Source organism: Sphaeramia orbicularis, chromosome 11, assembly GCF_902148855.1.
Source record: "Sphaeramia orbicularis chromosome 11, fSphaOr1.1, whole genome shotgun sequence".
Lineage (NCBI taxonomy): Eukaryota > Metazoa > Chordata > Actinopteri > Kurtiformes > Apogonidae > Sphaeramia > Sphaeramia orbicularis.
Genome location: NC_043967.1, coordinates 55,443,203 through 55,468,825, shown reverse-complemented (window position 1 = coordinate 55,468,825; position 25,623 = coordinate 55,443,203). Strand labels below are relative to the sequence as shown.

At 41.6% G+C, this 25,623-nt stretch overlaps 2 protein-coding genes across 4 annotated transcripts in view; both read right to left on the bottom strand.

Moving 5' to 3' along the window:
• Window positions 1–5,136: 5,136 nt before the first annotated feature.
• Window positions 5,137–19,040, bottom strand: LOC115428651 (zinc fingers and homeoboxes protein 1-like). Its single transcript, XM_030147801.1, has 8 exons — window positions 18,715–19,040; window positions 14,522–15,003; window positions 11,181–11,828; window positions 10,329–10,455; window positions 8,781–10,019; window positions 8,570–8,701; window positions 7,694–8,112; window positions 5,137–6,560 (listed from the first exon to the last, which is right to left on the bottom strand). Exons 2-7 carry the CDS (start codon window positions 14,881–14,883, stop codon window positions 7,702–7,704), a joined length of 2,919 nt encoding a protein of 972 aa, XP_030003661.1. The 5' UTR covers window positions 14,884–15,003; window positions 18,715–19,040; the 3' UTR covers window positions 5,137–6,560; window positions 7,694–7,701.
• A 1,952-nt stretch (window positions 19,041–20,992) lies between these two features.
• LOC115428875 (ATPase family AAA domain-containing protein 2-like) overlaps window positions 20,993–25,623 on the bottom strand; it is a 28,380-nt gene continuing 23,749 nt past the window's right edge. For all 3 annotated transcript variants that reach the window (XM_030148103.1, XM_030148104.1, XM_030148102.1), the window contains 5 exons: window positions 25,008–25,130; window positions 24,229–24,549; window positions 23,674–23,792; window positions 23,471–23,599; window positions 20,993–21,360 (listed from right to left, as the gene is read on the bottom strand). In XM_030148103.1, coding sequence (XP_030003963.1) covers window positions 21,328–21,360; window positions 23,471–23,599; window positions 23,674–23,792; window positions 24,229–24,549; window positions 25,008–25,130 — 725 coding nt within the window. In that variant the 3' untranslated portion in view covers window positions 20,993–21,327. The remainder of the gene's footprint in view (window positions 21,361–23,470; window positions 23,600–23,673; window positions 23,793–24,228; window positions 24,550–25,007; window positions 25,131–25,623) is intronic.

Below are 25,623 nucleotides of genomic sequence, written 5' to 3'. Positions count from 1 at the left end.
CGAATAAAGGACGAGAAAGAAAAGAGAAAACAACAAAGCAGACAACGGAGAAAAAAAACAAACACAAAAACACAATGAGACGCAGAAGAATGAAAATGAAAATATCAAAGTGTTACAAGAAAAACTTCTCACTTTTCAATTTATTAAAAATACAGACATGGAATCAAAACTGAAAGAAAGAAACAGAAGAAAAAGAAGAAGCAGAAAGAAAGAAATATGTCAATAGATGAAGTGTGAGTGAGTGTGAGTGTGAAAGAAGGAGCTGAGCCGAGAGGCGAAGCTCTGGATTTACCGTCAGTCTACGTTCCTACCCTCACCTATGGTCATGAGCTTTGGGTCAGGACCGAAAGGACCAGATCCCGGATACAAGCGGTCCAAATGAGTTTCCTCCGCAGGGTGTCTGGGCGCACCCTTAGGGATAGGGGGAGGAGCTCAGTCACCAGGGAGGAGCTCGGAGTAGAGCCGCTGCTCCTCTGCGTTGAGAGGGGCCAGCTGAGGTGGATCAGACATCTGTTTCAGATCCTCCTGGACGCCTCCCTGGGGAGGTGTTCCGGGCATGTCCCACCGGGAGGAGACCTTGGGGAAGACCCAGGACACGCTGGACAGACTATGTCTGTGGGCTGGACTGGGAACGCCTCGGGGTCCCCCCGGAAGAGCTGGAGGAGGAGTCTGAGGAGAGGGAAGTCTGGGCGTCCCTGCTTAGACTGTTACCCCCGTGACCCGGCCCCGGATAAGAGGAAGAGAATGAATGGATGGATGGATGAAGTGTGAAGAAAAAGGAAAAGAAAACCAAACATGGACATAAAAACCACTGAGTAACGAGGAAACATCGGAAAAATAAAAACAGTCACTATGAGAATAAAGACGCTGTTTAAAAAAAACTCCATTTAATGAAATCCCAACCGTTCAGTCCAAATGTGCAGAGGAGGTTCTTTCTTCTGGTAGATGTCAGTGTCAGTCATTCCATAAACATGTCGACAAACGTAAATATGGTGTTTATTTACAGACATATTCATTATTCTTTTATATTCCTCCTCCATCTACGACTAAATTCTAAACTGATGTGGTTTCCTGCTGTCCACACACACACACACACACACACACGTTTGGTTTAAAACTCTTCTTCTCTTGTTCTAATGTTCGTCAGCATCCTTTTTTTTTTTTTGTTAATGTGACTCTAGTTGCAGAAAACGGTCTTTCCACTACAGTTCTGTGCGATACACCACTGTCAGCAGGAAAAACCTCCTCTTGCCGGCGCAAAAACTTTTCATTGAAAAACAAAAGTTTTGGTGAAATTGTTTTTCAGTTAGACAAATGTTTATGTGCAATTTGAGGGTCAATAGTCTCTTTTCCATTGGACACATGTGCAAAACTTTACCGATATTTACTGTAATACAAAATGCAATGATTTGTTTCTTTATTATCGCAAGATGACACGAGAAGTCATTCCATAAACATGGACACACATAAATATGGTGTTGACTCACAGATACATTCATTATTATTACATAAAACTCCTCTGTCTGCGACTAAATTAAACAATGATTCGTGTCCTCGTGTCCACACATACGACACGTTTTTTTTGTTCATGTGACTGTAGTTGCGCAAAAAGGTTTTTCCATTACAGTTTTACGCGATATTCCAATTTCCCTACGCCCGAAAAACCACCTTTTGCCAACACAAAAACTTTTAATCAAAAAACAAGAGTTTTGGCAAAATTGTTTTTCCATTAGGCAAATGTTTATGCTCAGGTTATATTCGTGAAAGTTGAGGGTCAACGGAAAAGTGACTTCTACATGACGTGAAAGGTGCGGTCTGAGATGTTTTCCTGGAGTATTTTTTACTCTATTCCTTAAAATCCCCTTCACACCCTGATTACAACTAATTAATTCAATGCTCTAACAAAAAAATGTAAAAAATCAGCCACCTGTGGAACGGACAGGACTGAAAACACACCATCCAATCATTTTGAGCGCCCACGTCAAAGGATTGAACAGTGAGATGTCAATCAAACTCAACTGCCATTCACCCCCCCCCCCCCCTGTTCGTACCCCTCTTCGAGCAGGAATGGTGCGTTCCCAGAGGCTGGGGCGCTTGTACAGGAAGTGAAGCCAGAACCTGGTTCTATTAGTTCTATTAGGAGGGAAAGTTCACCTGTAGACTGTTTAGTCAACAAACCAGTAGGAACTGGAACATCAGTCCCATCGGTCTGAACTGGGACTGTTCTGGAAGAGCGGGGGTAGAGGACAGCGGATGAGCTATGCATGGATACGCCAGCCGGAGCCGGAGCCGGGGCCGAGCTTGAGCCGGTGAACTGTTGATGTGCAGCGCTGGTGAACCCTCAAGAACAAGCACTGCGAGTGCCGGTCCTCTGGAGGCGTGGCTTCAGAGGGACGTCTGAAGAAAGGGGGTTGGACTTTGAACTGAGTATTTTCAAATGCAGCTGCTGGAACCGTTTTTCTCAGATCTCAGACCCCACCTTTAACTTTACACACGAAGCTTTGGTTGTGAAATAAACATCAACACATTCAGTTTTTTCACTTTTTATTCTTCGCTTGCAGACAAAAAAAAAAATATCCATGAAAGTCCAGATATAATAAATAAATTAACTACTAAAACTGTCGGCTATTAAAGCAATTAAAGAACGGCAAGAAAAGGCTTCCATCTGCTGCGCTCGTTGTTCTGGTGTTTGCATATCCGACATGAGAAACAGGAGGAAAGAGCAGAGGAGCAGACCAAAGCCAAACCAAAGCACAGTTCTTCTTCTTCTTCTTTTTTTAATTTTTCTCCACGTATGAAAAGTTTAAAAAGTCCCGACGGGAACGAGCCAAGTGCTTTGTGGTTTCCTGTCCCTAAAATATCGCCTGTAAAAACCTGAACGTTTCCTAGTTCAACCCGTATCAGAGGAAATAAACGCACTAATAACTATGTCTTCTTTAAAGTGATTCACGGACTTTGGCCAAAAACAGGAAATAATAAAAACGGAAACGAAAACACGCCGTCGGAAAAGACATAATTATTACTGTGTACTCGTATTGTCATGCATACAGTATCTGAATCTGTAGAAAAAAGAAAAGAGAAAAGAAAAGAAAAGCTGTCGTTAAGTGTAAATGCGACAATCTTACCGAGTTTGTAGCTTAACGGACTGAGGTAAAGTTGCCTGTTTTTTCCTGAAGTAAAGAACGCGTCTTTTTGTTATTTATTTGTTTTTGGACACGAACAGTATTTGGGTTCATCTCCATTTCAAGTCCATCGAGTCTTTTTTTTTTTTTTAATTAGTTTTTTTCTTTTTTTTTTACATCCGTTTGTTTGTGAAAAGAGGGAAACGGACGAACCCAAGAGTTGGTTTGAACACAGAGAAATAAAGGGTTCGTTCAGAGGGTTCACGGCAGGTACTTCTACATGGGGGGGGGGGGCAAACATACGGTCTGGGGGCCAAAACCAGACCACCGAAGGGTCCGATCCAGTCCACGAGCTGGATCTGTGAAATACAAAAATTACACTGAAGATAAACTATCTGGACAAAAGTAGGTTATTGGATTAAAATTGTACTTCCATTGTATTTTTAAATGGTGTTTTATTTGTATTTTTATTGTATTTTAAATATTTTAATTGTAGTTTATTGTATGTTTAACCTCCTGAAACCCAGGAAATGTCAGCAAAGTACCAGCTTTTTTTGTTTGTTTTTTTTCATTAAATAAGTGCCTATATCGCAAGTTTTTTCAGATGCAGTTTTTACATTTTTTTGGAATGTCTTTTGTGGTGGACAGTTTTCTTTTCTTTTTTTTTTTGTGTAAAGTTGTGAAACTCTTATCCACAAATGTGACAGAAAACAGAAAACCTCAGACCCAGCGTCTGAGGAGGTTAAAGGGTGTTTTAATTGTCTTTTATTGGGTTTTTAAATGGTATTTTAATTGTATTTCGCACTGTAAAGCACTTTGTGAAAAGTGCTCCATAAATAAAACGTACCTGTTGAATTCAGGTGTTTTTTTTCGGGGTCTGGGACACAAAACAATGACTAACGTTATAATATAGTTTTACTAATACGTTCTATTAACCCGTACAGACCCAGTGCTTCTAATGCAGCAGCTCCAAAAGAGTTTCTCTATATTTAACTTTTCTTAAATGGTTTATCACAAACTTTCCTCCTTCGCTAAAATTCATTTTAACCGCAGTTGATTTTGTTCTTTATTGACAGTTTTATGTCTATGATGTAAAGTCAATTCAAGTCATTCAGTCAAAAACATGTCAAATAAATCCAACGTTAAAAAAGGGTTTGTGTCGTTCCTGTTGGTTCACGCCTCCTGAATGCATCCATTTTCAGCCCAGAATGTTTTCAACTATAAATGCATGAAATGACGAGATTTATTGAATGTAGGAGCAGGTAATAAATAGAATCATTTATGCGATGAATCTGTTTCTTTTTGCCTTTTCTTACTCAACACAAACTCCTGTTAATGTTCCTTCAGTTGCATTGAATATATTTTGGTTTGTTTATGTCAGATATTGTTGATGTGTTTATGTGTCGTTTGGGGTTTACGTATTCTAAACTTGTCCAGTTTAATCTAAACTTGTTTGTTTATTTCTGGTAGAACGGTTGTGCAACAGTGATCCATTATTCTCTAATTTAATGTGATAAACAGACGATGAAGGAAATATATTTAGTTATGAATCTGACACTGAAAATACAGAAGTGGCAGGACTAGATAAACCTGTGCTCCTTTCTGTTCCTTCTCAAACTGCGTTTACGAGTTCAATCATATGTTCATTTATGTTAAATTTATTGTATTTCGTTACTTTTCTGTGATTAATGACCATGGATGGGTGCATATGGAATTGACTTCTTGATTGTATTGTTTTTTTTAGTTGTTTTTTTCTTTTTTACTTCAAAGTTTCAGACAAAGTTATTTTCTACCTGTGGTGTTTTATTTATTTAATACAAATCCTACTGTTGTTCAACCGTTTGCCCATATTGCACACATAAAGTGGATTTAATAAAGAATAATTAAAATTGTGAATCGTCAACAAAAAAATGGACATAACTAAGTGCTGTTTTGACCAGATTTTCAATATAAAATGAAGAAAAAACATCCCTAAAGATCAGGAGTTTATGAACAATTGTTTTTTTATGTTTAGTTTTTTTTTTAAACAGATTTTCTACTTTTCTGACAGAACGATGGAATCATACGGTAAATGAGTTCAGGCTGCATCAATATGAGCATTAATCCTGGTTTTTAATCATAATTTGTAGGAAAAAAAAACCACATTAGAGGTCGTTTATCTCATTATGAGGCGTGTAAATAGAATCTTAAATACTTACATTAAAGATTGTTTCATAAACTGGAGGAAAATAGTGAAAATAAGGGCTAGAGGTTGGTTTTAATTAAAACATTTTAGTTTCCCTGACGTAAAATTAGGGAAAAAATACATTTAAAAAAAGTTTGTTATTCGCCAAATTGTTATTTTAAACAATATCGTCTCTTACGTTGAATTCTATCAGTATAACCAGTATCATTTCACTGTAAATGTTATTTATATTGTAGTAAAACCTCAGATTATGTAGAATTACCTCCGTCAACCTCACTCTGAACCAACACTTTAAAACAGAAGAGAAGTTAAATGAAAAATCCACCTTAAACAAACAGTCGAATATGCGTCTGTCGCATAAATCGCATTTTCAGCGTGAATCGCACTGAAATAGAAGAAAAAAAAACGATATTAATAAACCGATAAATGGTGCCGAGGTCGGTGTTGCGGATTGTCCTGCTCGTTTCCCATCATGCTCTTGGGTGACGCCTGCGGAGCCCCACCTCATTTAAAGGGGTATGAGGGTTTGGATTTAAGGTGGACTTTGTGGATTCCTTCAGCGGTTTTCGAGGTAAAATGAACCGATTGAAACCGAATGGACCCAAATACCTGCAAACGTGGAAATAATCACCAGCATCATTTAAAAAAAAAAAAAAAGAAAAAAACCAACCCAGAGTCGTATGAGAACGACGGTCGAACGACGTCACATCAGGACAGAAGAAAAAACAAAAAGAGGTGGAGTTAAATCCAGCACTGGTTTCATCATGATATGAAAACAGAATCTGTCGTAGAAACAGAATGGCACTAATGAACCGGTCTATTCACAAAGAACCACCAAGGGGTTCTGAAGGGGGGCGGGGCAGGAGGGTGGAGCAAGGGGAGGGGCGTTCCCTTGAGAGAAAAAAAAAACGTTACACGATTCCTCTTGAAAAAATTGCAGCGGTCTCAGCTCTTAGAAATGTTTTGGATTGTTTTCTTCGTTATACAAAGTTTACCATAAAACATCGATCTATGTAAGAAAAAACGACTGAAAAAAGGCTGAAGTCCCGGTCGCCGCGGTCAGAGGCGAGCAGCGAGGAGGCGGCGGCGGCAGCGTCCTCGGGTGCAGTTGGTCCCCACGGTTCGGCTGAAACTGCCTCCGTCCACACTCAGTTTCAGAGTTCCTCAGCGTCGTCATCGTCGTCCTGTCGGGTCGACTCGTCGTCGGCTGAGGAACGCTGAACGGAACCCTCCTCCACGCCCTCGGAGAACGTCTGCAAAGAAAACACCGTCAAATCAGAAGCAGAACCGATGAGACGGACGATTACCGGAGGAACCGGCCGAGTTTTACATCAAAGAAACCAGAGACGATGATACTGAGAAAAAAAAAGAACAGATCTGTACGTTCTAAACACATTTAAACGACTGATCACATGAAGGAAAACAGAACCAGTGTCTCTGTATATGTGGTTCTGGTCTGCGTTCCAGTCCTGGTTCTGTTCCATGTTCCAGTCCTGGTTCTGTTCTGTGTTCCAGTCCTGGTTCTGTTCCATGTTCCAGTCCTGGTTCTGGTCTATGTTCCAGTCCTGGTTCTGTTCTGTGTTCCAGTCCTGGTTCTGTTCCATGTTCCAGTCCTGGTTCTGTTCCATGTTCCAGTCCTGGTTCTGGTCTATGTTCCAGTCCTGGTTCTGGTCTGTGTTCCAGTCCTGGTTCTGTTCTGTGTTCCAGTCCTGTGGTCTGGATGCAGATCAATCTAACTACAGAAGTGGGCGGGACTTTCACTGGAGGAGAACTGAACTCATCCAATCACAGTCCAGATCTGACTTCTATCAGTGACCAATAGGAACTAGACTGATATCTGGAACCATTTACATGTTCTAAAGCATCCACAGATGGACCAGGAGAAGGAAAGAAACAGGCAGAAGACTTAAACAACAAAATGAACAAAATAATCAACAAAATGATTGCTGAAATCTAGATATTGGTGACCTACAGTTTGACCCTTCAAGGTCACTCAAGGTCAAAGGTCATGGACCTAAATGAAAGTCCATATCTGACTTCTATCAGTGCTCAATCGGAACTAGACTGATATCTGGAACCATTTATGTAATAAATCATCAAAATATGGACCATTAGAAGGAAAGGAACATTTTTAATATTTCAAAATTTCGTCAAAAATTGCAAAACTCTAAATTTCCAAAAACTGTGAACTTTGTAGAGATTGGGATGATCTTCCCGACAGCACCTGAATGCACCATGAAACCCTCTTCACTCAGGACTAGTGGGACCTAAAGGGACCCTCCTCCTCAGACCCTTTTCCACCAGTACCTCCAGTAACTTTTATTTCCGACACTAACGTCTGAGTCGAGGACCGTTTGTCGATGTGACGTCGGTCGGTGGAACGTACCCGTCTGCTCAGGTCTGCTCCTCGGCCTGAGGCTGTGATTGGCTGATCGTCTCCTCCTCCTCCTCCTCCTCTTCATTGCAGTCTTCATCTGTTCCCTCCTCTCCCTGCTCCTTCACCTCCATCTCTGTGTCGCTGTCCGCCAGCTCTGCCTCCTCCTCCTCTTCCTCCACCGCTGCTGCCACCTCCGCCCCCGCCACCTCCGCCTCTTCATCCTCGTCGTCCTCCTCGGCCTCCTCCTCCTCCTCTTCGTCGCTGAATGGCTCGCGGCCCTCCTCCGTCTTCCTGCCGACCTCGGAGAACCAGTCCCGGACCTGCTCGTAGCTCATGTTGGACTTGGTGACCAGTTCGTCCAGGTCCTTCTCGCTCAGCGCTCGGTGTCTGAGGTAGTACTCCTTCAGAAACGACTTCCCGGATTTCACCTGCGACGGCGAGGAGACAAAAACCGTCAGAGAACTGACCAGAATCCGACCGCATGTTAGATTCATGTTAAGAGTAAAAGACGTGGAAGGAGGCCTTAGCCCCTTTTCCACCACAGGAACTTTAACTTTACCTGGGATTTTAAAAACTGGTTCATGTTTGTGACTGTTAAAAACATATTTCTTTGAATATTTGTCCTGTTTTCTGTCCTTGGACAATTACTGGATTTATCAGGGTTCATTTATTCAGAGAATGAATCAGATCAATGAACAGAGTCCATCGTTTGTTATTGTCAACACTCAACTGTTCATTTTAATTATTGAAAAAGAGGAAATCAGGGATGGTTTCTGTTTGTTTTTACATTTTCTTATCTATTAATATTCTATATTTTCTTCGAATCCCCTCCCTCTGTTACATGACATCAGTGACATAACCCTTCAGGTTTCTGAACAGACAGACCTTGATGGCGGTGGCGCCCTCCTGTGGTGACCGTTTGGAGGGACACGGCCGCCGTGACCTCTTGGACCAGCCTCGGAACCGTTTCCTGGGTTTCTTCTGGACCTTGGCTCCACCGTTCAGCGCCTCGTCCACCTGAAAACCACAGAATATGAGTAGATTAGATGAGGTTCGACTCGGTGTCGCCTCTTGGAGTTCGATCGTTGGACGGTACCTTCCCACTCTGGTACAGGTAGTACCACTTCAGGTTACTGTTCTTGCAGGCGTAGCGTGTGTCTCCGAACCAGTTGACGATGTACGGGCGTGGCAGGCCGGTCTCGTCCGCCATCTGGTCGTACTCCTCAGATGTCGGCCACTGCGACCGGACAAACGCCTTCTTCAGGAAGTGGAGCTGCTCCGGTGTTTTCTTCAGGATCTTCCTGGCGGCGGGCGGAGTGCTCTGTCTCTCCTGAGATGAGGACGAAGGCGTGACCGCCGCCTTCGCTTTCATGCCGTCTGTTTTCACCTTCACATCGCTTTCTTTTGCCTGTGAAGAAGAACAAGGCATTTTCCGCCGCTCCGTGAACCAGGCGTCCACTTCACGTCGTGTCAGTTTGGTCTCAGTTCGGAGGCGGCTCAGCTCCTCGTCGGATGGCGTGTCCGACTTCTGGAAACTGGCCTCCAAGACCAGCAGCTGCTCCGGCGTTTTCTCTTTGAATTTCTGAAGCGTGAAGTCGGGGAAGGCGTGGCGGAATTTGACTCGCAGGTCAGAGGAAACTGACGACCCCGGGGCGTTGGCGGATGTCGGAGAGGAGTCGCTGGCGTCGTCGCTCGAGTCAATGACGATTGTTGGGTTGTTGTCGTTGTTGTTGTTGCTGTCGTTGAGGTTGCCGCTGCTGTGGCGTCCCCCTCGGCCGCTTGCCGGCGGAGCCGGCGCCCGGCCAGACGAGCCGTCACCCAGCGGGAGGCTGTGATGGTCCTTGGAGTTTCGCTGGTTGTAACGTGTGTCGCTGAACCACTTCTTTATTGCTCGTTTGGACAGTTTGGTGACCTGCATGAGGCGTGAGATCTCGGCCTCGGTGGCGAACTGGCGCCGGCTGTAGCTCGCCTTCAGCTCCGCCAGCTGCTCCTTGGACTTCTTCGGTTTGGCAGATGATGCGTCCAGAGTGAGCGTCGTGCCGCTCGATGACGACGACATCTCAGTCTTTGATTCTGACGCCGACGGCTCGGCGGCTTTAGGCTGGTTACCGGGGACGCCTGCGACCGTCAGGGTGATGGGGGAGGCGACGGGCACGGTGCCGCCGTTACCGGCCACCTGAGTGAGGACGAGGCCGGGCTGGCCCACGATCTGACACGTCTGGAAGATGGACTGGAGGCCGTTGGTGGCGGCGGCGATGTTGGCGGGGATGACGGTGATGGTCTGAGGGACGGTCTGCACCGTGCCATTAAACTTCTTCCTCCTCGCCTCCTCCACCTGCACGAAAACCACGAAGAGGAAAGAATGAACCAGCTGTCAAACGGACCCAATAGTTTTACTTTGTTTCTTTCTGAATGGATGTTATTTGAGTTTCATTTTAGTTTTACTGGTTTTGTTTTGAGGAAGTTAATGGCAGTGAAGGATCAAATCAGTAGGACCACCTAGTACTTGGCTGACCCCCATCCATGAAGTTGGTCAGTGTTGGTCAGTGTGTTGGTCAGAGTGTTGGTGTTGGTCAGTGTGTTAGTCAGTGTGGTGATCAGAGTGTTGGTCAGTGTGTTGGTGTTGACGTGGCGTGGCGCTGACCTCCTCTGGCGTCCAGCTCACTCCATGTTTGAGTCTCTGAGCTGAAAACCAGACCTTGATCTGTTCCTCACTGAACTTTGTCTGTGACGACAAACCCATGATCTCTGACACCGACGGGTACGGAAACCTAGGAAAAACCAACAGAACTGTTAGGAAGAGGAGGAGGAGGAGAAGGAAGAGGAGGAGGAGGAGGAAGAGGAGGAGGAAAAGAAGAGGGAGGAGGAGGAAGGAGGATAAGGAGGAGGAAGAGAAGGAGGAAAAAGAGGAGGAGCAGGAGGAGGAGGAGAAGGAGCACGAGGAGAGGAAGGAGGAGAAAGTAGGAGGAGGAAGACGAGGAGGATAAGAAGGAGGAAAAGGAGGAGGGAGGAGGAAAAGGAAGGGGGGAGGAGGGAGGAGGAGAAGGAGGAAGAGGAGGAAAAAGAGGAGGAGCAGGGAGGAGAAGGAGCGGGGGAGAGAGAGAGGAGGAGCAGGGGGAGGAGGAGATGAAGGAAGAAGAATAGAAGGAGCGGGGGGAGGGGGAAAGATGAGGGGGGGAGAAAAAAGAGGAGGAGCAGGGTGGAGGAGGAGATGGAGGAGGAAGAGGAAGGGGAAGGGAGGAGTTTGCTGCTGATGATCATGATAATTTTTTTTAATAATAAATAAATAAATCTGTAGTTTGAGTTCATGTCAGACTGATGCTCATGAAACCGTTTATTGTTGATTCTGTCATTGCTCTGTCTGACTTCAGTCTTTCTCCTCCATCTTAAGTCTGACCCTCGCCGTTACCATGGCGTCCATGTGTCATGTGACCCTGGTGTCCGTGCGTCATGTGACCCTGGCATCTATGCATCATGTGACCCTGGCGTGTGTTACCTGTTGTAGGCGCTGACCAGCAGGACGTTGTTGTCCATGGCGCTGTTGTAGGTGGGGATGCTGCTGATGGGGATGAGCAGCTGGGTCTGGCTCTGCCCGCTGTTCTGGTTCTGCAGCGCCGACAGAACCTGGGCCAGCGTCCCAGGAGGCAGCACGCCGCCGCCACCGCCCGAGCCGCCTTTAATCTGCAGCACGTTGGGGCTGTTGACCACAATGCTCTGTGGGACGGCCTGCACGTGCAGCGGCGCCGACACAGGGATGAGGCGGGGTGTGACGGCGGTGGCGGGCATCATGGGGGCGGGCGACAGCGTGGGCGGTTCCGCGTCGTCGTCGTCGTCTTCGTCGTTATCTTCATCGTCATCGCTCTCCACTTTGATGACGTCGTCGACCAGCATCCTGTGGGCGGTGGCAAACTTCTTGGGCTCATGGCGGCTCTTGATCTTCATGATGGGCGTCTTGCTGAGGGCGATGCCTTTGCGCGTCACGTCCTCCGCCTCCTCGTCCTCCATTTTGACGAAGCTGCCGTCGAAGGTCAGGTCGTTGACCGTCTGCTGGAAGATGGTCTCGTTGTTCCGCTTCACCATCGTCCGTGTGAAGTTGTCTTCGCCCGGATGGAGGCGAGCGTTGTGCGCCAGCAGCGTGTCGTAACTGGAAGCAGAGGACCATGGGTAAATACAGGCTCGACCAGAAAGACCTGAACCAACAACTGTCGCTTTTCTGATGCACTGGTTTGAACTAGGGACGCACCGATACCACTTTTTTCCAGACTGAGTATGAGTACTTACATCTGAGTACTTGCAGATACCGAGTACTGATCCTAGTCCTTAATAATCCCATTCCAGTTGTTCGTTCCTTTTGTAAATGTGCTTTACTGTCGTTGTCATTAGTCTGACTGGAACAAAGTGCTGCTACTGACATTTAATGTGTTGGAATGAGCGTTTGGCAATTAATCCACCAGGGGGCGCCGCTCTGAATTAACCATACTGGACAAATACCACGAAGAAGAGGAAAGTTTAATGAGAAGAAGAAGAAGAAAGTCAGTAATAACAAACATGGAGACGACAGAGGAACACTACTGTGATACTAATGTTAGTGTTTTCTCTGTAAGGTTTAAAAGTTTAGCTTCAGCAGGAAGAGAAAAGACAAATGACACACAAGTTTGGTTTTCACTTCCAGTGATGGTGGTCCGCACCGCTCCGTACTCCCACTGGTATTCTCTGTCTGGGTACTCATCCTCCATCAGCTGGAAAACAGATGGAATGTACGCAGAGGACGGACAGAAGGCTGCGTCTGTATCTGTCTTTAACATTACTGTCAGTCAGCCTTACTTTTATCACCATCATTTATTCCTCCTCCTCGTACCTGCTGCACTGAACTGGGAATGTCACACGGCTGTAAGTGGTATCAGTGCATTTGTATCGGATATCTTTTATGAGTACGAGTATGAGTACACACACTGAGTATCGGAGCCGATGCTGATACTCGTATCGTATCGGAGCATCCCTAGTTTGAACCCTTTAACCCGAGTCCTGACTGCAGGTGAAGGTTCTGCTGTGAATCGTCGTCTGTTTCAGGTTCATTAAAGCTGCTGTGAGTATGTTTGTCTTTTCTTCAGTGGCTTTGTTTTACTCTGTGTTTTTTTTGGGTCAAAACAGGTGGAAGAACAAAAAAAGACAAAGAGGAACTGAAGTTTGACAGCTTTGGGCTCAGGATGCACCATAACTATCAGCACTGAAAAGTATCATTATTATCGATATTCAAAACAATGATGTCATTCAGATAATTCTGATAATTAAAGTTTTCACAGATAAATACAGCCCATAATAAGAAATCTAAATTGCTTAGATTTGGCGCATTTCACCAGTACACAGTGCATGTTGTTGCCTTGGCAACCGCCATAAAAACCAAATAGAAGACAAGAAAAGCACTCGGAGAGCGCAGACCTCCACCAAGACAGATTTAGGACAACTCCCCTCATCAGTATCAACACTAGTATCACAGTAGTGTTACCTCTGTCGTCTGTAGGCCTGGGTATCATGGCCAATTTCCTTAATCGATTCGATTTGATTCATAAGGTTCTGAATCGATTAATTGCGATTTGATTTGATTCAGTATTAATTGATCGATTCAGATTCATTTAGTGATACCAAAGTACAATTCTGAGTTGTAACTTCATTATTTGACTACTGCAGCCATGCAACACAGAATCAATACTGATATTAGAAAGGAAATCAATCTGACATTTCATCAGTAAACAGATGAATCTGCTCTGAAATAATGAACAGACACAAACATGTCCATGTTTCTCCAGTGGATCACATCAGACTTCTTCTTCTTCTTCATCTTTATTCTGTTTTATTCCTGCTGCTTCCAGTCTTAAGGCTCATTACTGTCACCCTGGGGCACTGACACCAGTTTGGCCCCCCTGAAACAGACTCATGTTGGGCCCTTGGTACAAGAAACTCACTGGAGGGGGAGGGTGGGCGGAGCTTCGTGAGTTCCGCTTTACTATTCCTCTAACTCCGCCCTCAGCCACAGGTGATCCAAGTTAATAGTTCTAGAACAACTGGCTTCTGCGACCCGCCTCCACCGGCCACTTCTTCCACACTGCAGGTTCCAGTTTGAGGCCTGGAGGACCTCCCACTGAGGGGCTTTCCCCACCCTTCCTCCCACTGAGGGGCTTTCCCCACCCTTCCTCCCACTGAGGGGTTTTCCCCACCCTTCCTCTGTGTTCCTCCCACGCCAGCTGCGCTTCCGTGTCGGCGGTTTCCAGGTCATTTACTCACTGTCCTGCTCTGAAAAATCGATCTCATCCACCATTAATCGATAACGCAAAATTAATAAGAAAACCGATCCAAAATCAATCAAATCGATTTTTTTACCCAGCCCCAGTCGTCTCCATGTTTGTTATTACTGACTTTCTTCTTCTCATTAAGCTTTCCTCTTCTTCGTGGTATTTGTCCAGTATGGTTAATTCAGAGCGGCGCCCCCTGGTGGATTAACTGACAAACGCTCATTCCAACACATTAAATGTCAGTAGCAGCACTTTGTTCCAGTCAGACTAATGACAACGACAATAAAGCACATTTACAAAAGGAACGAACAACTGGAATGGGATTACTAAGGACTCATATCGGTACTCAGTATCGGCAAGTACTCAAATGTAAGTACTTGTACTCAGTCTGGAAAAAAGTGGTATTGGTGCATCCCTGATAAAAGTATATGCAGTACTTTATGTATAAACAGTCCTTCTTTGGTATTTATTTCTTGCATAACTGTGTGTGTGTCATGTGACTGATGAGCCCTGGCTCTGATTGGCTGCTGGGTTGATGGGCGGTTACCTCTTGGTGTGGTAGTCACACTCCATGCAGACGTAGGACGTGTTGAGGACGACGTCGGGATGCTCCGTATCCACGTGCATGGTGAACAGGTTGAGCTCCGTCGTCTGGAAGCTGCAGTATTTGCACTCGTATCCTCCCTCCGCCGTGTTTAAGTCCAGGTAGTGGTCGGGCGCCGCTTTGCCGTCGGCGTCCTCGCCCCAGTCCTCCGGCGGACAGCGGACCTCCGATGAGGCCGAGGCCACGCCGTTACTGGGCTCCGCCTCGGCCGCCGCCTCGGCCGCGTCGTCCATGTCCTGGTCCGAGTCGGCGGCGTCCCGCGGCGGGACCATGCAGGGCGTGGTCGACTTCCTCCTGCTCGCCATCCTGAGCGTCAGTGAGCGCGGCGTCTACGAATCGAAGCGGTCTCAGTTCAAACAGTCCTGCTGCGGCGCCGTAAAACAGGAAGTCATGAGTGAAAAGGTTTCCTCTGCGATCCTTGGTTCCTTTAAAGACGGAAACAAAACATCAGAGGAAAATATATGATAAAAATATACGAAAAAAAAAAATTACACATTAAACATAAAAACTCGTAAACACAACTCAGTCCAACACAAAAACACACACAGTCCTGTGGAAAAGAACAAAAAAAAAAAAAAAAAAAAAATCAACACTGTCGACAAAAGTAATAAGATAATTATCAAAATCATCAAAAATGAATGAAATAATCAACACTGTCAACAAAATTGATAATATAATTTACAAAATCATCAAAAATAAATGACAGAAAGAATTAACAGTCGACAAAATTAATAAAATTAACAAAATCAACAAAAATGAATGAAATAATCAACAAAATTAATAAAATAACTAAAATAATCATCAAGAATGAATAAAAGAATCAACACTAACAACAAAATTAATAAAATAATTAACAAAATCATTAAAAATGAATAAAATAATCAACAAAATGTATAAAATAATTAACAAAACCATCAAAAATGAATAAAATAATCAACACAATCAACAAAATTAATCAAATAATTAACAAAATCATCAAAAATGAATAAAATAATCAACAAAATTAAAAAAATAAACAAAATAATCAAAAAATTAATGAAATAATCAAAATAATTAATAAAATTAATAAAATTAACACAAATGAATTAAATAAACACAACTACAACATTATTTTTGCTTAATTATGAGGGGCTTTTTTTTAACTATGACTTTATTCTTACAAAATGACGGGTTTTTTTCTCAAAGTTTTACGACTTTATTCTCGTAGTGACAAGTGTTTTTATTTTCTTATGTGGCTCTAACACACATCATACTAGTGTGTTATTATTTTTATTATTTTACTATTGATGAATCTATTATTTTATCAATTAATCTGGTTAAAAAGTGAAACTGCTGAAAATACTTGAATATTCAGATTTAGAAATGTGGACTCTGTCTTAAAAAATACTGAAAACTAATTAATCAAATATTAAAATACTTGACTCCTTTCATAGTTGATGAATCCCTCGATAAGTCGCAGTACTTTTCTTAATCCTTCAGTACATTAAAGTATAAATGTAGGATTTTTACACCGAGGTTCTACTGCAAACAAACATCTTCAAAGTATCTAAAGTTAAATCCATCAGAATAAAAACAATAATAGAATATGTACTAGAATGATAAAACTGAGCCCTGATATGGAGCAGAAAGTACAAAAAAAAAACCTCAAGTACACACAGTACTGCAGTAACTGTACTGTTGTATTCCACCACCAGTAATAATCTGACACTCTTTTACTTTTGATACTCTAAGTATATTTACTAGTGATGGGTCCGGCAACACCGATGCGTCGGCGCATGCGTCGAGCTCATAGAGCAAAACCCCGTGTCTGTGCGGCTATCGCTTCAAGAAAGTCACATGACCGATACAGGAAGTGTTTGGAACTGACACTGAGGCGCCAAACCGTGTTCATAAGGAAGCACATCTGTCAACGGGCTGCATCTGCCAAAAGAACCTCTGAGCTTTGTGGTTCATCGTCAAATTCATCAAGAATTATGGAGCAGCCTCAAACCAAAAGAAAGGTTTGAGCCGTGTGGAAGCATTTGGATCTGATATCAGAAAAGAAGGGGTTTGTTTGAACGTCCTTGTTTCATCCTGTTCCTCTCAGAGTTTCCACTGGATCTGTCTGAATTCAAATTCATTTTAAAGTGACTCTTAGTTTACTCTTCATATTCTTTTCTGCAGGTTAAATGTGGCATTTTTTGGACAGAACTTTGACATTTAAACAAAAGCACCTCCTCAGTGCCGAGGCATTCTAGGGCCGGGCCTGAGAATGAAGTCCAGATCCACCAGGACCAACTCAGATAGACAGACATTATACTACTGACTCACACCTGCTTTATTGATAATTAATTCCTATTAATTTATTCTTTACTTCATTTTTAACCATCAAGCTCAAAACGTTGGAAAAACTTTTTTTTTTTTCACAAAAATTTGTGAAAAAAAAAAAAAAAAATCCCAGTCCACAAGCCTCCTCATTCACAACACCTTCACTTAGATTTTCACGTTATGATCCATGTTCACATTATTTATTGACTGTATCTAAAAATATCAAACATATTTTAAATTTAAATGAAGATATGAAATAATACAATATAAAATACAGTGACTTAAATTATATTACTGTATATACTAGGTCATCAAATCAGTGTCAGTTGAGTCTCAGCTCGGTTGCCTGTAGGGGTTTTGAAGGTCCAGCAGGGGTCAGTATTCAGTGACAGGACCAGTCCAGTCTGGCACAGTGTGGAAAGGCACCTCATCTACCCATCACTATTTACTAGAAATACTTTTGTACTTGCATGTAAAGTTTTGACAGAAAGATATATACTTCTGAGAGTATTTCTTCACTGTAGTATTAGTACTTCTACTCAAGTACAATTCCTCTAAACACTGATGAAAAGTAAAGCTGTTGAGTAAATGTAATAGAGTAAAAAGTACTACAGATGTAGTAGGTGCAGTAAGGACAAGAATGTTGTAAAATACTTTAAACCATAGTACTACAGTATATGTACTTAGTTATATTCTATTGCTGGTTATGGAGTACTCTGTACTTTTACTCTTAGTGCTTCAAGTGTGTTTTATGTGAATACTTTTGTACTTGTATTTACAGGTTTGAATGGAGGACTTTTACTTCTGAGAGTATTTACACACTGTATTATTACTACTTTTACCATAGTACAATTCCTCTAACACTGCTGGAAATTACAGCCGTCAAATACTAATACTATTATATTAAATACTAATACTATCATATCAAATACTAATACTTTATTGTCAAATACTAATACTCTATTGTCAAATACTAATACTGTAATGTCAAATACTAACGTCAAATGGAGTAAAGGTACAACATCTGTCTCTGAGCTGTGATAACTATAGTACTGCAGTACATGTACTTGTTTCATTGTACTGCTGGTTCTAAGTATTTAAGTTGAAAAGGATGGTTCTGTACTTTTACTCTCAGTACTTTGAATGATTTTTTTATGTTAATAATTTGCACTACTGTTACTACCAGTAGTAGCAGTATTTAAGTAGTAATAGTAGTTGTATTAAAGGTTTTGACAGCAGATTATGATAAACTAATGTAGTACTACTTTTACTAGAGTAAAAGTCCTCCAACATTATGCCAAATACTAATACTTTAATGTCAAATACTAATACTCATATGTCAAATACTAATACTATGTCCAATACTAATGTCAAAGGAGTAGAAGTACACTTGTCTCTGACATATGATGAGGCAAAAGTTCAAATACTTCCACCTACAGTACTGCAGTACATGTACTTGTTTATATAGTACTGTAGTATTACTGCAGTATGGTGGCTGAAAAGGATCATTCGGTACTTTTACTCTCAGTACTTTTACTCACAGTACTTTCAGTGATTTTTGATGCTAACTCTGTAGTACTTGTACTTCATGACTTGTACTCGTCATACTGCAGTATTTTTACTCTGATTACTTCAGTAACGCTTCCAGTCCTGTCCCGCTCGGGTAAACCCGGGTCAGTCTGGGATAAACAACACCAGTCCACATCCAGGCTAACGTTAGCTAGCGGAGCCGAGCCGAGCCGAGCGACGTCTAACGGCTCGACCCCCGCCGGTGGCAGCCGGTCCCGGTCCCGGTGGAGGGGGGGCGGCCGGTCCGTGTGCGTCCCTACCTGGTGGGTTATGAGCCGTCCAGGCGCATCCTCAGGCGGCCAGTGTGCGCGCGGGGCGGCCGCTGTGGCCGCGGTGCATCTCCGGTCGGGTCTTCCGCCTTCTGCCCCGGAGAACCGCGGCTCCCATCGGCTTGGGCCGGAACACAGCCCCCTCCCCGCCCGCCACACGACGACTAGCGGCCGTTAGCTGCTGTCCGCCGAGGCGCGCATTGTCCGCGCCGCTGCTTTGTTAGAAAAACGGAGAGTTTGATGAAAAAGGAACCGATAGTTGAACGGATCCGACGGTGGACATTTTTATTCCGCCGCTGAACGCGAGCGACGGCCGAGGACACATCCGGTTGACGGGGCGTATCAAAATAAAAGCCCGGGTTAAAAAAAAACTGAGTCTCAGCATATTTATACAAAGAAGAAAGTAACAGTCAGGTGTTTAACAACAAGAAAATATGTCAGATATGGAATTAATTAGGTGCATTAGTTATCATTTCATATGTTGAGCTGAGGGAGAGATTCATTTGGTCTCGGGGAAAATTATTATTCGATTCAGAGACTTTTATTTTTAAGGCTGTTCTTTGGACCGGAAACGGTTTTTGCTCACTACGGTCCGCTTGACGAATCTTAATTTAATTTTTTTCCTTTTTTTTTTAACGTCAGGGCATTGAGTTCGTGACGTCGTTGCGTCAGACGCCAGTCGTCTGGAGCGCGTGAAAACACGGTATATTTATCTGTAATGTGGGCGTGGATTTTTAATTAAAAAACTAAATATGATTGATATATTAAATATGATATGATATATGATATGATATATTAAAATCTAGAAAAATAAAGAAATAAAACAACAGAGGATCAGACAAGAGAAACATTAATTAATTAATTAATTAATTAATTAATTAATTAATGAAGGAAGGAAGATGAACCGGAGTAATTTAGGTTAATTAGATAATAGTAAATTAATCAGAAGATTTAGTAAAACTGGGAGAAAAAAATATATTCTTTTTTTTAGAAAGTTCTAAATGTACTAATTATTGTGATTTTTTTTTAAATTTATGACATTAATTAATTAATTAATATAAATAATGCATATATTTAAAGGCTAATAAAACAAAGTAAGTGAGGATGAACAGAGGTTACAGTCCTCAGAAATAATTAAAATAATGAGGAGATAAAAATGAAAGTTGTTAACGTTCATGAATCTTTGCTACTTTATTTTATTTTTTAAAGAAAATGAGTATGTACAGATTTAACTGAGAAAAACTATAGTTATTTTTTCTATTTAAACATTTCCTTTTGAGTCAAAGCTCATGGAAACCAGTGAAGAACAGAATTAATAAACAGACATATAAATAATAATAATCATAATAATAATAATAATAAAAATAATAATAATTATTATTATTATCATCATCATTATATATATATGGAAAACTTACTTTGAATAATTAAAATAAAACAATGATCATTAGGATGAACACCTAATCCCAATGAAAATGCACTAAAGGAAAAATAAACTATTTCTTAGATAATTTTAAACATTGATCCAGAACATTTCAGAGTAAATACAAAAAAAAAATTTGATACAATTTTTACAAAACATGAAAAATCTTTTTTTTTATTGAAAGAATAACTGATACTGAGGTTGAATCTTTTCCAAAAGACATTTCACAGGATTTATTCGATGTAGTTTTCATCCCAAATCCTCAGGGTTTTTATTTACAATCCAGTGTGAGGTCAAAGGTCAAAGGTCAGCACAGGCCTTTCACTGAATCCTTGAAATCCTGGAGTTTTATTACTTCATAAACACACAAAAATATTGTATCTGGTATATTAATTACATATGAATATTAAATTCTTAAGTTATTTCATTTATTTTACATCACATATTTCTGATGTTTTAAGTTTTTCAAGGATCTTTTTATTATTCATATCATTTTTTTCCATATATGTCGTACATTTTGATTGTGTAAAAATGTTTAAGTATGAAGAATAAACATGACGGTCCACATTCCCACACTGACATCCTGTTTAATATAAATTATTCTAGTTTATGTTTGTATAAAACTAGTTCCAACCAAAGAATCAAACACATTAAAATCACTTTTAAATCAATAAAGTAACATTTTTTGGTCAAATTATAACCTGCTTTCTCATTCCTAATACTTTAATACATTTATATTTATCAGTAAATCAAGGTTTTGAGCAGATTTTGATTCAATTTACTGCTGGAATTCATTAATTTTCTTCATGAACATATGAATCAATTGATGAAAAATAGAGTCAGATAATGAACAGAAAACAGACAAAGCTTTATTTAAATATTTACGACACAAGCAAATTACATGAAATAAATATGAGACAAACATGAATATATTCAGATCAACATAAACTAAAGCAAAACCCTGGTGTTTCATATGAACGGATGATGCATTATGGGAAATGGTGTTCTTTCTCCATCGTCACAGAGATGAACGTCAGTGTACGACTGGTGGTTTTTAACGGTAATTCGTTGCTCGTCTGTCGGTAAAACTAATAAATAGTAAATAATACAAAGACTGAAAGCTGAGGTATTTGATAAGTTTCCATAAAAGTTCAGAGTAAACATGATTCAACACTTTGAGATCAGGAGAAGCCGTCGATTTCCTTCTTCATTTCCTGGAAAAAGAAAGAAAATAATCTAAAAAAACTGAAAACAGAACAGAAATCTGCAGGATTCAGATGATGTTTGACCTGATGTTTCACTAAATATTAACCCCATCGAACTCATTTTATGTTTTGTTTGTGGATTTTATCAAACGTGGAACTTTTGGTCAGAACTGTTCAAGTGAGAGAGCTGTCAATCACACCTGTCAATCAAAACCTGAAGGTCCCTTTGTTTTCTTATTCATTGTTTATTCAATTTGTTCATTATTTTGTTCTTTTCATTTGAATATTTGGTTAATTTGTTGATTATTTTATTAATTTTATGATTAATTTGTTAATTTTATTTGTTTTTGTTCATTTTGTTGATTACCTCCGCCAAGGAGGTTATGTTTTTGCCAGGGTTTGTTTGTTTGTTTGTTTGTTTGTCTGTCTGTCTGTTTGTTTGTTTGTTTGTTTGTTTGTTTGTCTGTCTGTCTGTTTGTCTGTCCGTTAGTGTGCAACATAACTGAAAAAGTTATGGACAGATTTTGATGAATTTTCAGGGTTTGTTGGAAATGGGATAAGGAAGAAATGATTAAATTTTGGTGGTGATCGGGGGTGGGGGGGCCCACGGGGGGGGCGCAGACCAGAAAATTTCATCAAAATCTGTCCATAACTTTTTGAGTTATGTTGCACACTAACGGACAGACAAACAGACAAACAAACAAACCGTGGCAAAAACATAACCTCCTTGGCATGGGGGGGCCCACAGGGGGGGCCAATGATCAGCCTTGGCGGAGGTCTGCGCTCTCCGAGTGCTTCTAGTTTATTTTATGTTCTTTTTTTTTTAACTGTTGGTTACTGATAAAAAAAAAAAAAAAACATCAGTAAATTAATGCCGTAAATCTCATATTATCTGAAGAAAAGAATTAAAGACATGTTAACAGTAAATACGACCACTCTGGTTTTTCCTTGAAACTTTTGTTGATTATTTTAGTCATTTCTTTGAAATTGTTGATTATTTTAATCATTTTGTTGTTCATTTTGTTTATTTTGATGATTAATTTGCTCATTTTGTTGACTATTTTACTAATTTTTGTTGAATTTGTTAAAGATTTAGTTCAGTTTGTTTGTGATTTTGTTTATTTTGTTGAATATTTTGTTCATCTTGTTTGTTACTTTGCTCATTTTGTTGGCTATTTTATTCATTTTAGTTGAATTTGTTGAATATTTTCTTCATTTTTTTGTTGAATTTGTTGAATATTTTGTTGATTTTGTTGAATATTTTGTTCATTTTTTGTTAAATATATTGCTCATTTTGTTACTTTGCTCATTTTGTTAATTTTTGTTGAATTTGTTGAATATTTTGTTCATTTTTTGTTTATTTTGTTGTTTATTTTGCTGATTTTGTTTGTTACTTTGCTCATTTTGTTGGCTATTTTAGTAATTTTAGTTGAATTTTTAAAATATTTTGTTCATTTTTTGTTGAATTTGTTGAATATTTTATTCACTTTAGTTGAATTTGTTGAATATTTTGTTGATTTTTGTTGAATTTGTTGAATATTTTGTTGATTTTTGTTGAATTTGTTACTTATTTTGCCGAGTTTGTTTGTTACTTTGCTCATTTTGTTGATTTTTGTTGAATTTGTTGAATATTTTATTCATTTTAGTTGAATTTGTTCAATATTTTGTTGATTTTTGTTGAATTTGTTGAATATTTTGTTGATTTTTGTTGAATTTAATTATTTTGCCGAGTTTGTTTGTTACTTTGCTCATTTTGTTGATGTTTGTTGAATTTGTTGAATATTTTATTCATTTTAGTTGAATTTGTTCAATATTTTGTTGATTTTTGTTGAATTTGTTGAATATTTTGTTGATTTTTGTTGAATTTAATTATTTTGCTGAGTTTGTGTGTTACTTTGCTCATTTTGTTAATTTGTGTTGAATTTGTTGAATATTTTGTTCGTTTTTTGTTGAATTTGTTGAATATTTTGTTCAATATGTTGAATGTTTTGTTCATTTTTTGTTAAATATATTGCTCATTTTGTTTGTTACTTTGCTCATTTTGTTGATTTCTTGTTTGATTATTTTGTCCCTTTTGTTGATAATTTGGTTCTGTGGGCGGGGCTTTGCGTGGTCTCACCTTGATGAGGTCATTCTTGTTGTAGTCTGCTCGGTGTCTGTAGATGCACTGGGCCAACAGGGCGTAGAGCTTCTCCAGAGGCTCCACCTCCGCGCCGTCCGTCTGAGCCACCGCCCTGTTGAGGAGCTCCTGAACCAAACACCTCGTGTCAATCAACCCAACGCCATTAACGGTCCCGGACACACGTGGACACGCCAACTCACCTTTAGTTTGTTGCCGTCGACCGTCACCGGGGTTTTGTCCGGCTTCAAAGGCTCCGCCTTTCGAACTCCGTTGATGGGAGGAAGCCGGTTGGATGTCGTCTCAAATCTGCCGTTCTGATCTGAGGAGGAAGAGGAAGATGATGAAGATGACAGAGGAAGAGGAGGAAGAGGAGGAAGAGGGGGAGGACGCTGAAGACCACAGCTGTGGAAGGTTCTGTGACTGTGACGAGGCTCTGGGTTTACGATCATATTCACGATAACGTCAATAAAACCGACCTGATCCAAAAGAACCAGATCCCAGCTCAGACCTGGGATCAGCACCAGATCTGGGTTCAGTACCAGTCCTGGGATCAGTACCAGTCCTGGGATCAGTTTCTGGTCCGTTCTGGTTCTGGTCTCAGATCAGGTTCTGGTCTCGGTCCAGTTGAAGATGTTAAACAGCAGCTGCAGCGTTAGTGTCCACAGCGTCCTTTAGCCCCGCCCACTCCAGCCAGCGGTGTTAGTGAAGCGGAGCTGATGGCGGCGGAGGCGGAGCTTCCTGTCGGACATACAGACCTATGCGGGTCAGACAAACCCCGTCGAGGATCCTCATCCGGGGGGGCGGAGTCTTGGAGGTGCCGGTTCGAGTCCCGGCGTGGCGGCCTAACGGCGGCGGACGGTGGAAGCCGTTGACGAGGACGCCGTTGCGGAGGCCGTTCAGGTGGAGGTGGAACCCGTTCAGGAGGACGGCCTTCGACGAGCCAATGGCAACGCCCGAGTCAGAGGAAGATGAAGAGGAGGGGGGCGGGGTCACGGGCTTCTTCTTCTTGGGTTTGGGGATGACGCCGGTGCTCCACTTGGACTTCCGAGGAGGTCTGGAGCGTTTCTTCTTAAAGGCTGAAAAAGAAACAAGGAGGAGGTGAAACAGGAGACAACAGGGACTCCTTCACCTCCCCCTTCACCTCCTCCTTCATCCCCTTCACCTCCCTTTTCATTTTCACCTTCACCCCCTCCACCTCCTCCCTCATCTCCTCCACCTCCTCCTCCACCCCCTTCTCCATGTCCTCAGTGTTTTCCATTTCAGACATGTGTTCTGTTCTTTTTTTCATTCATCTCACACTCCTCCACCTCCTTCTCCACCTCCTCTACCTCCTCCTTTATCTCCTCCTTCACCTCCCCCTCCTTCTCCATGTCCTTCCTGGTGGACTTACTGTCAGATGGGGGTGTGTCCTTACAGACGCCGCCGGCTTCCTCTGAACGAGGACCACCTCCCCAGGAAGAAGCTGTCAACACAGTGAAAGGTGCTGTACTAACCCCGCCCCTTTGCCTGGGCTCCACCCCCTGGACACATTCACCTCTCTTCATCCGCGACTCTTTGACCTCCTCGCAGATCCTCTCGAAGTCCTCGTCCAGCTCGTCTCGGATGATGGCGCGGACCGTGTCCTTCAGTGCACATGCCCGGTGGCGGATGTTCCGATCTGACGCAAACACACAGGACACGCCTTCAGATACAACAGGACACGCCTTCAGATCCAACAGGACACGCCTTCAGATCCAACAGGACACGCCTTCAGATCCAACAGGACACGCCTTCAGATCCAACAGTCAACACATCAGGTGTTTATGCAGAGGTGTGAAAGTGTAACTGACGTTTAGGGGCGGGGCTGTAATGGTCATGTGACACCTGGTCTGAAGTACAATTATTTGACTGAAGTGTTTTATTTCAGAAAAGTAAAGACAAATGTTAGATTAAATTAAATTAGGTTAGAATAGACTGGATTAAATTAGATTAGATTACAATAATTACATTAAACTAGTGTAGAATAATAAAATTAGATTGGATTAGATTCAATTAGATTAGATTGGATTAAATTAAAATGATTGTTATGTTGTGTTACGTTATGTTACCTCAAATTACGCAAAAATAACTTGAGCATAAAAATTTGCATAATGGAAAAACGACAATTTCAC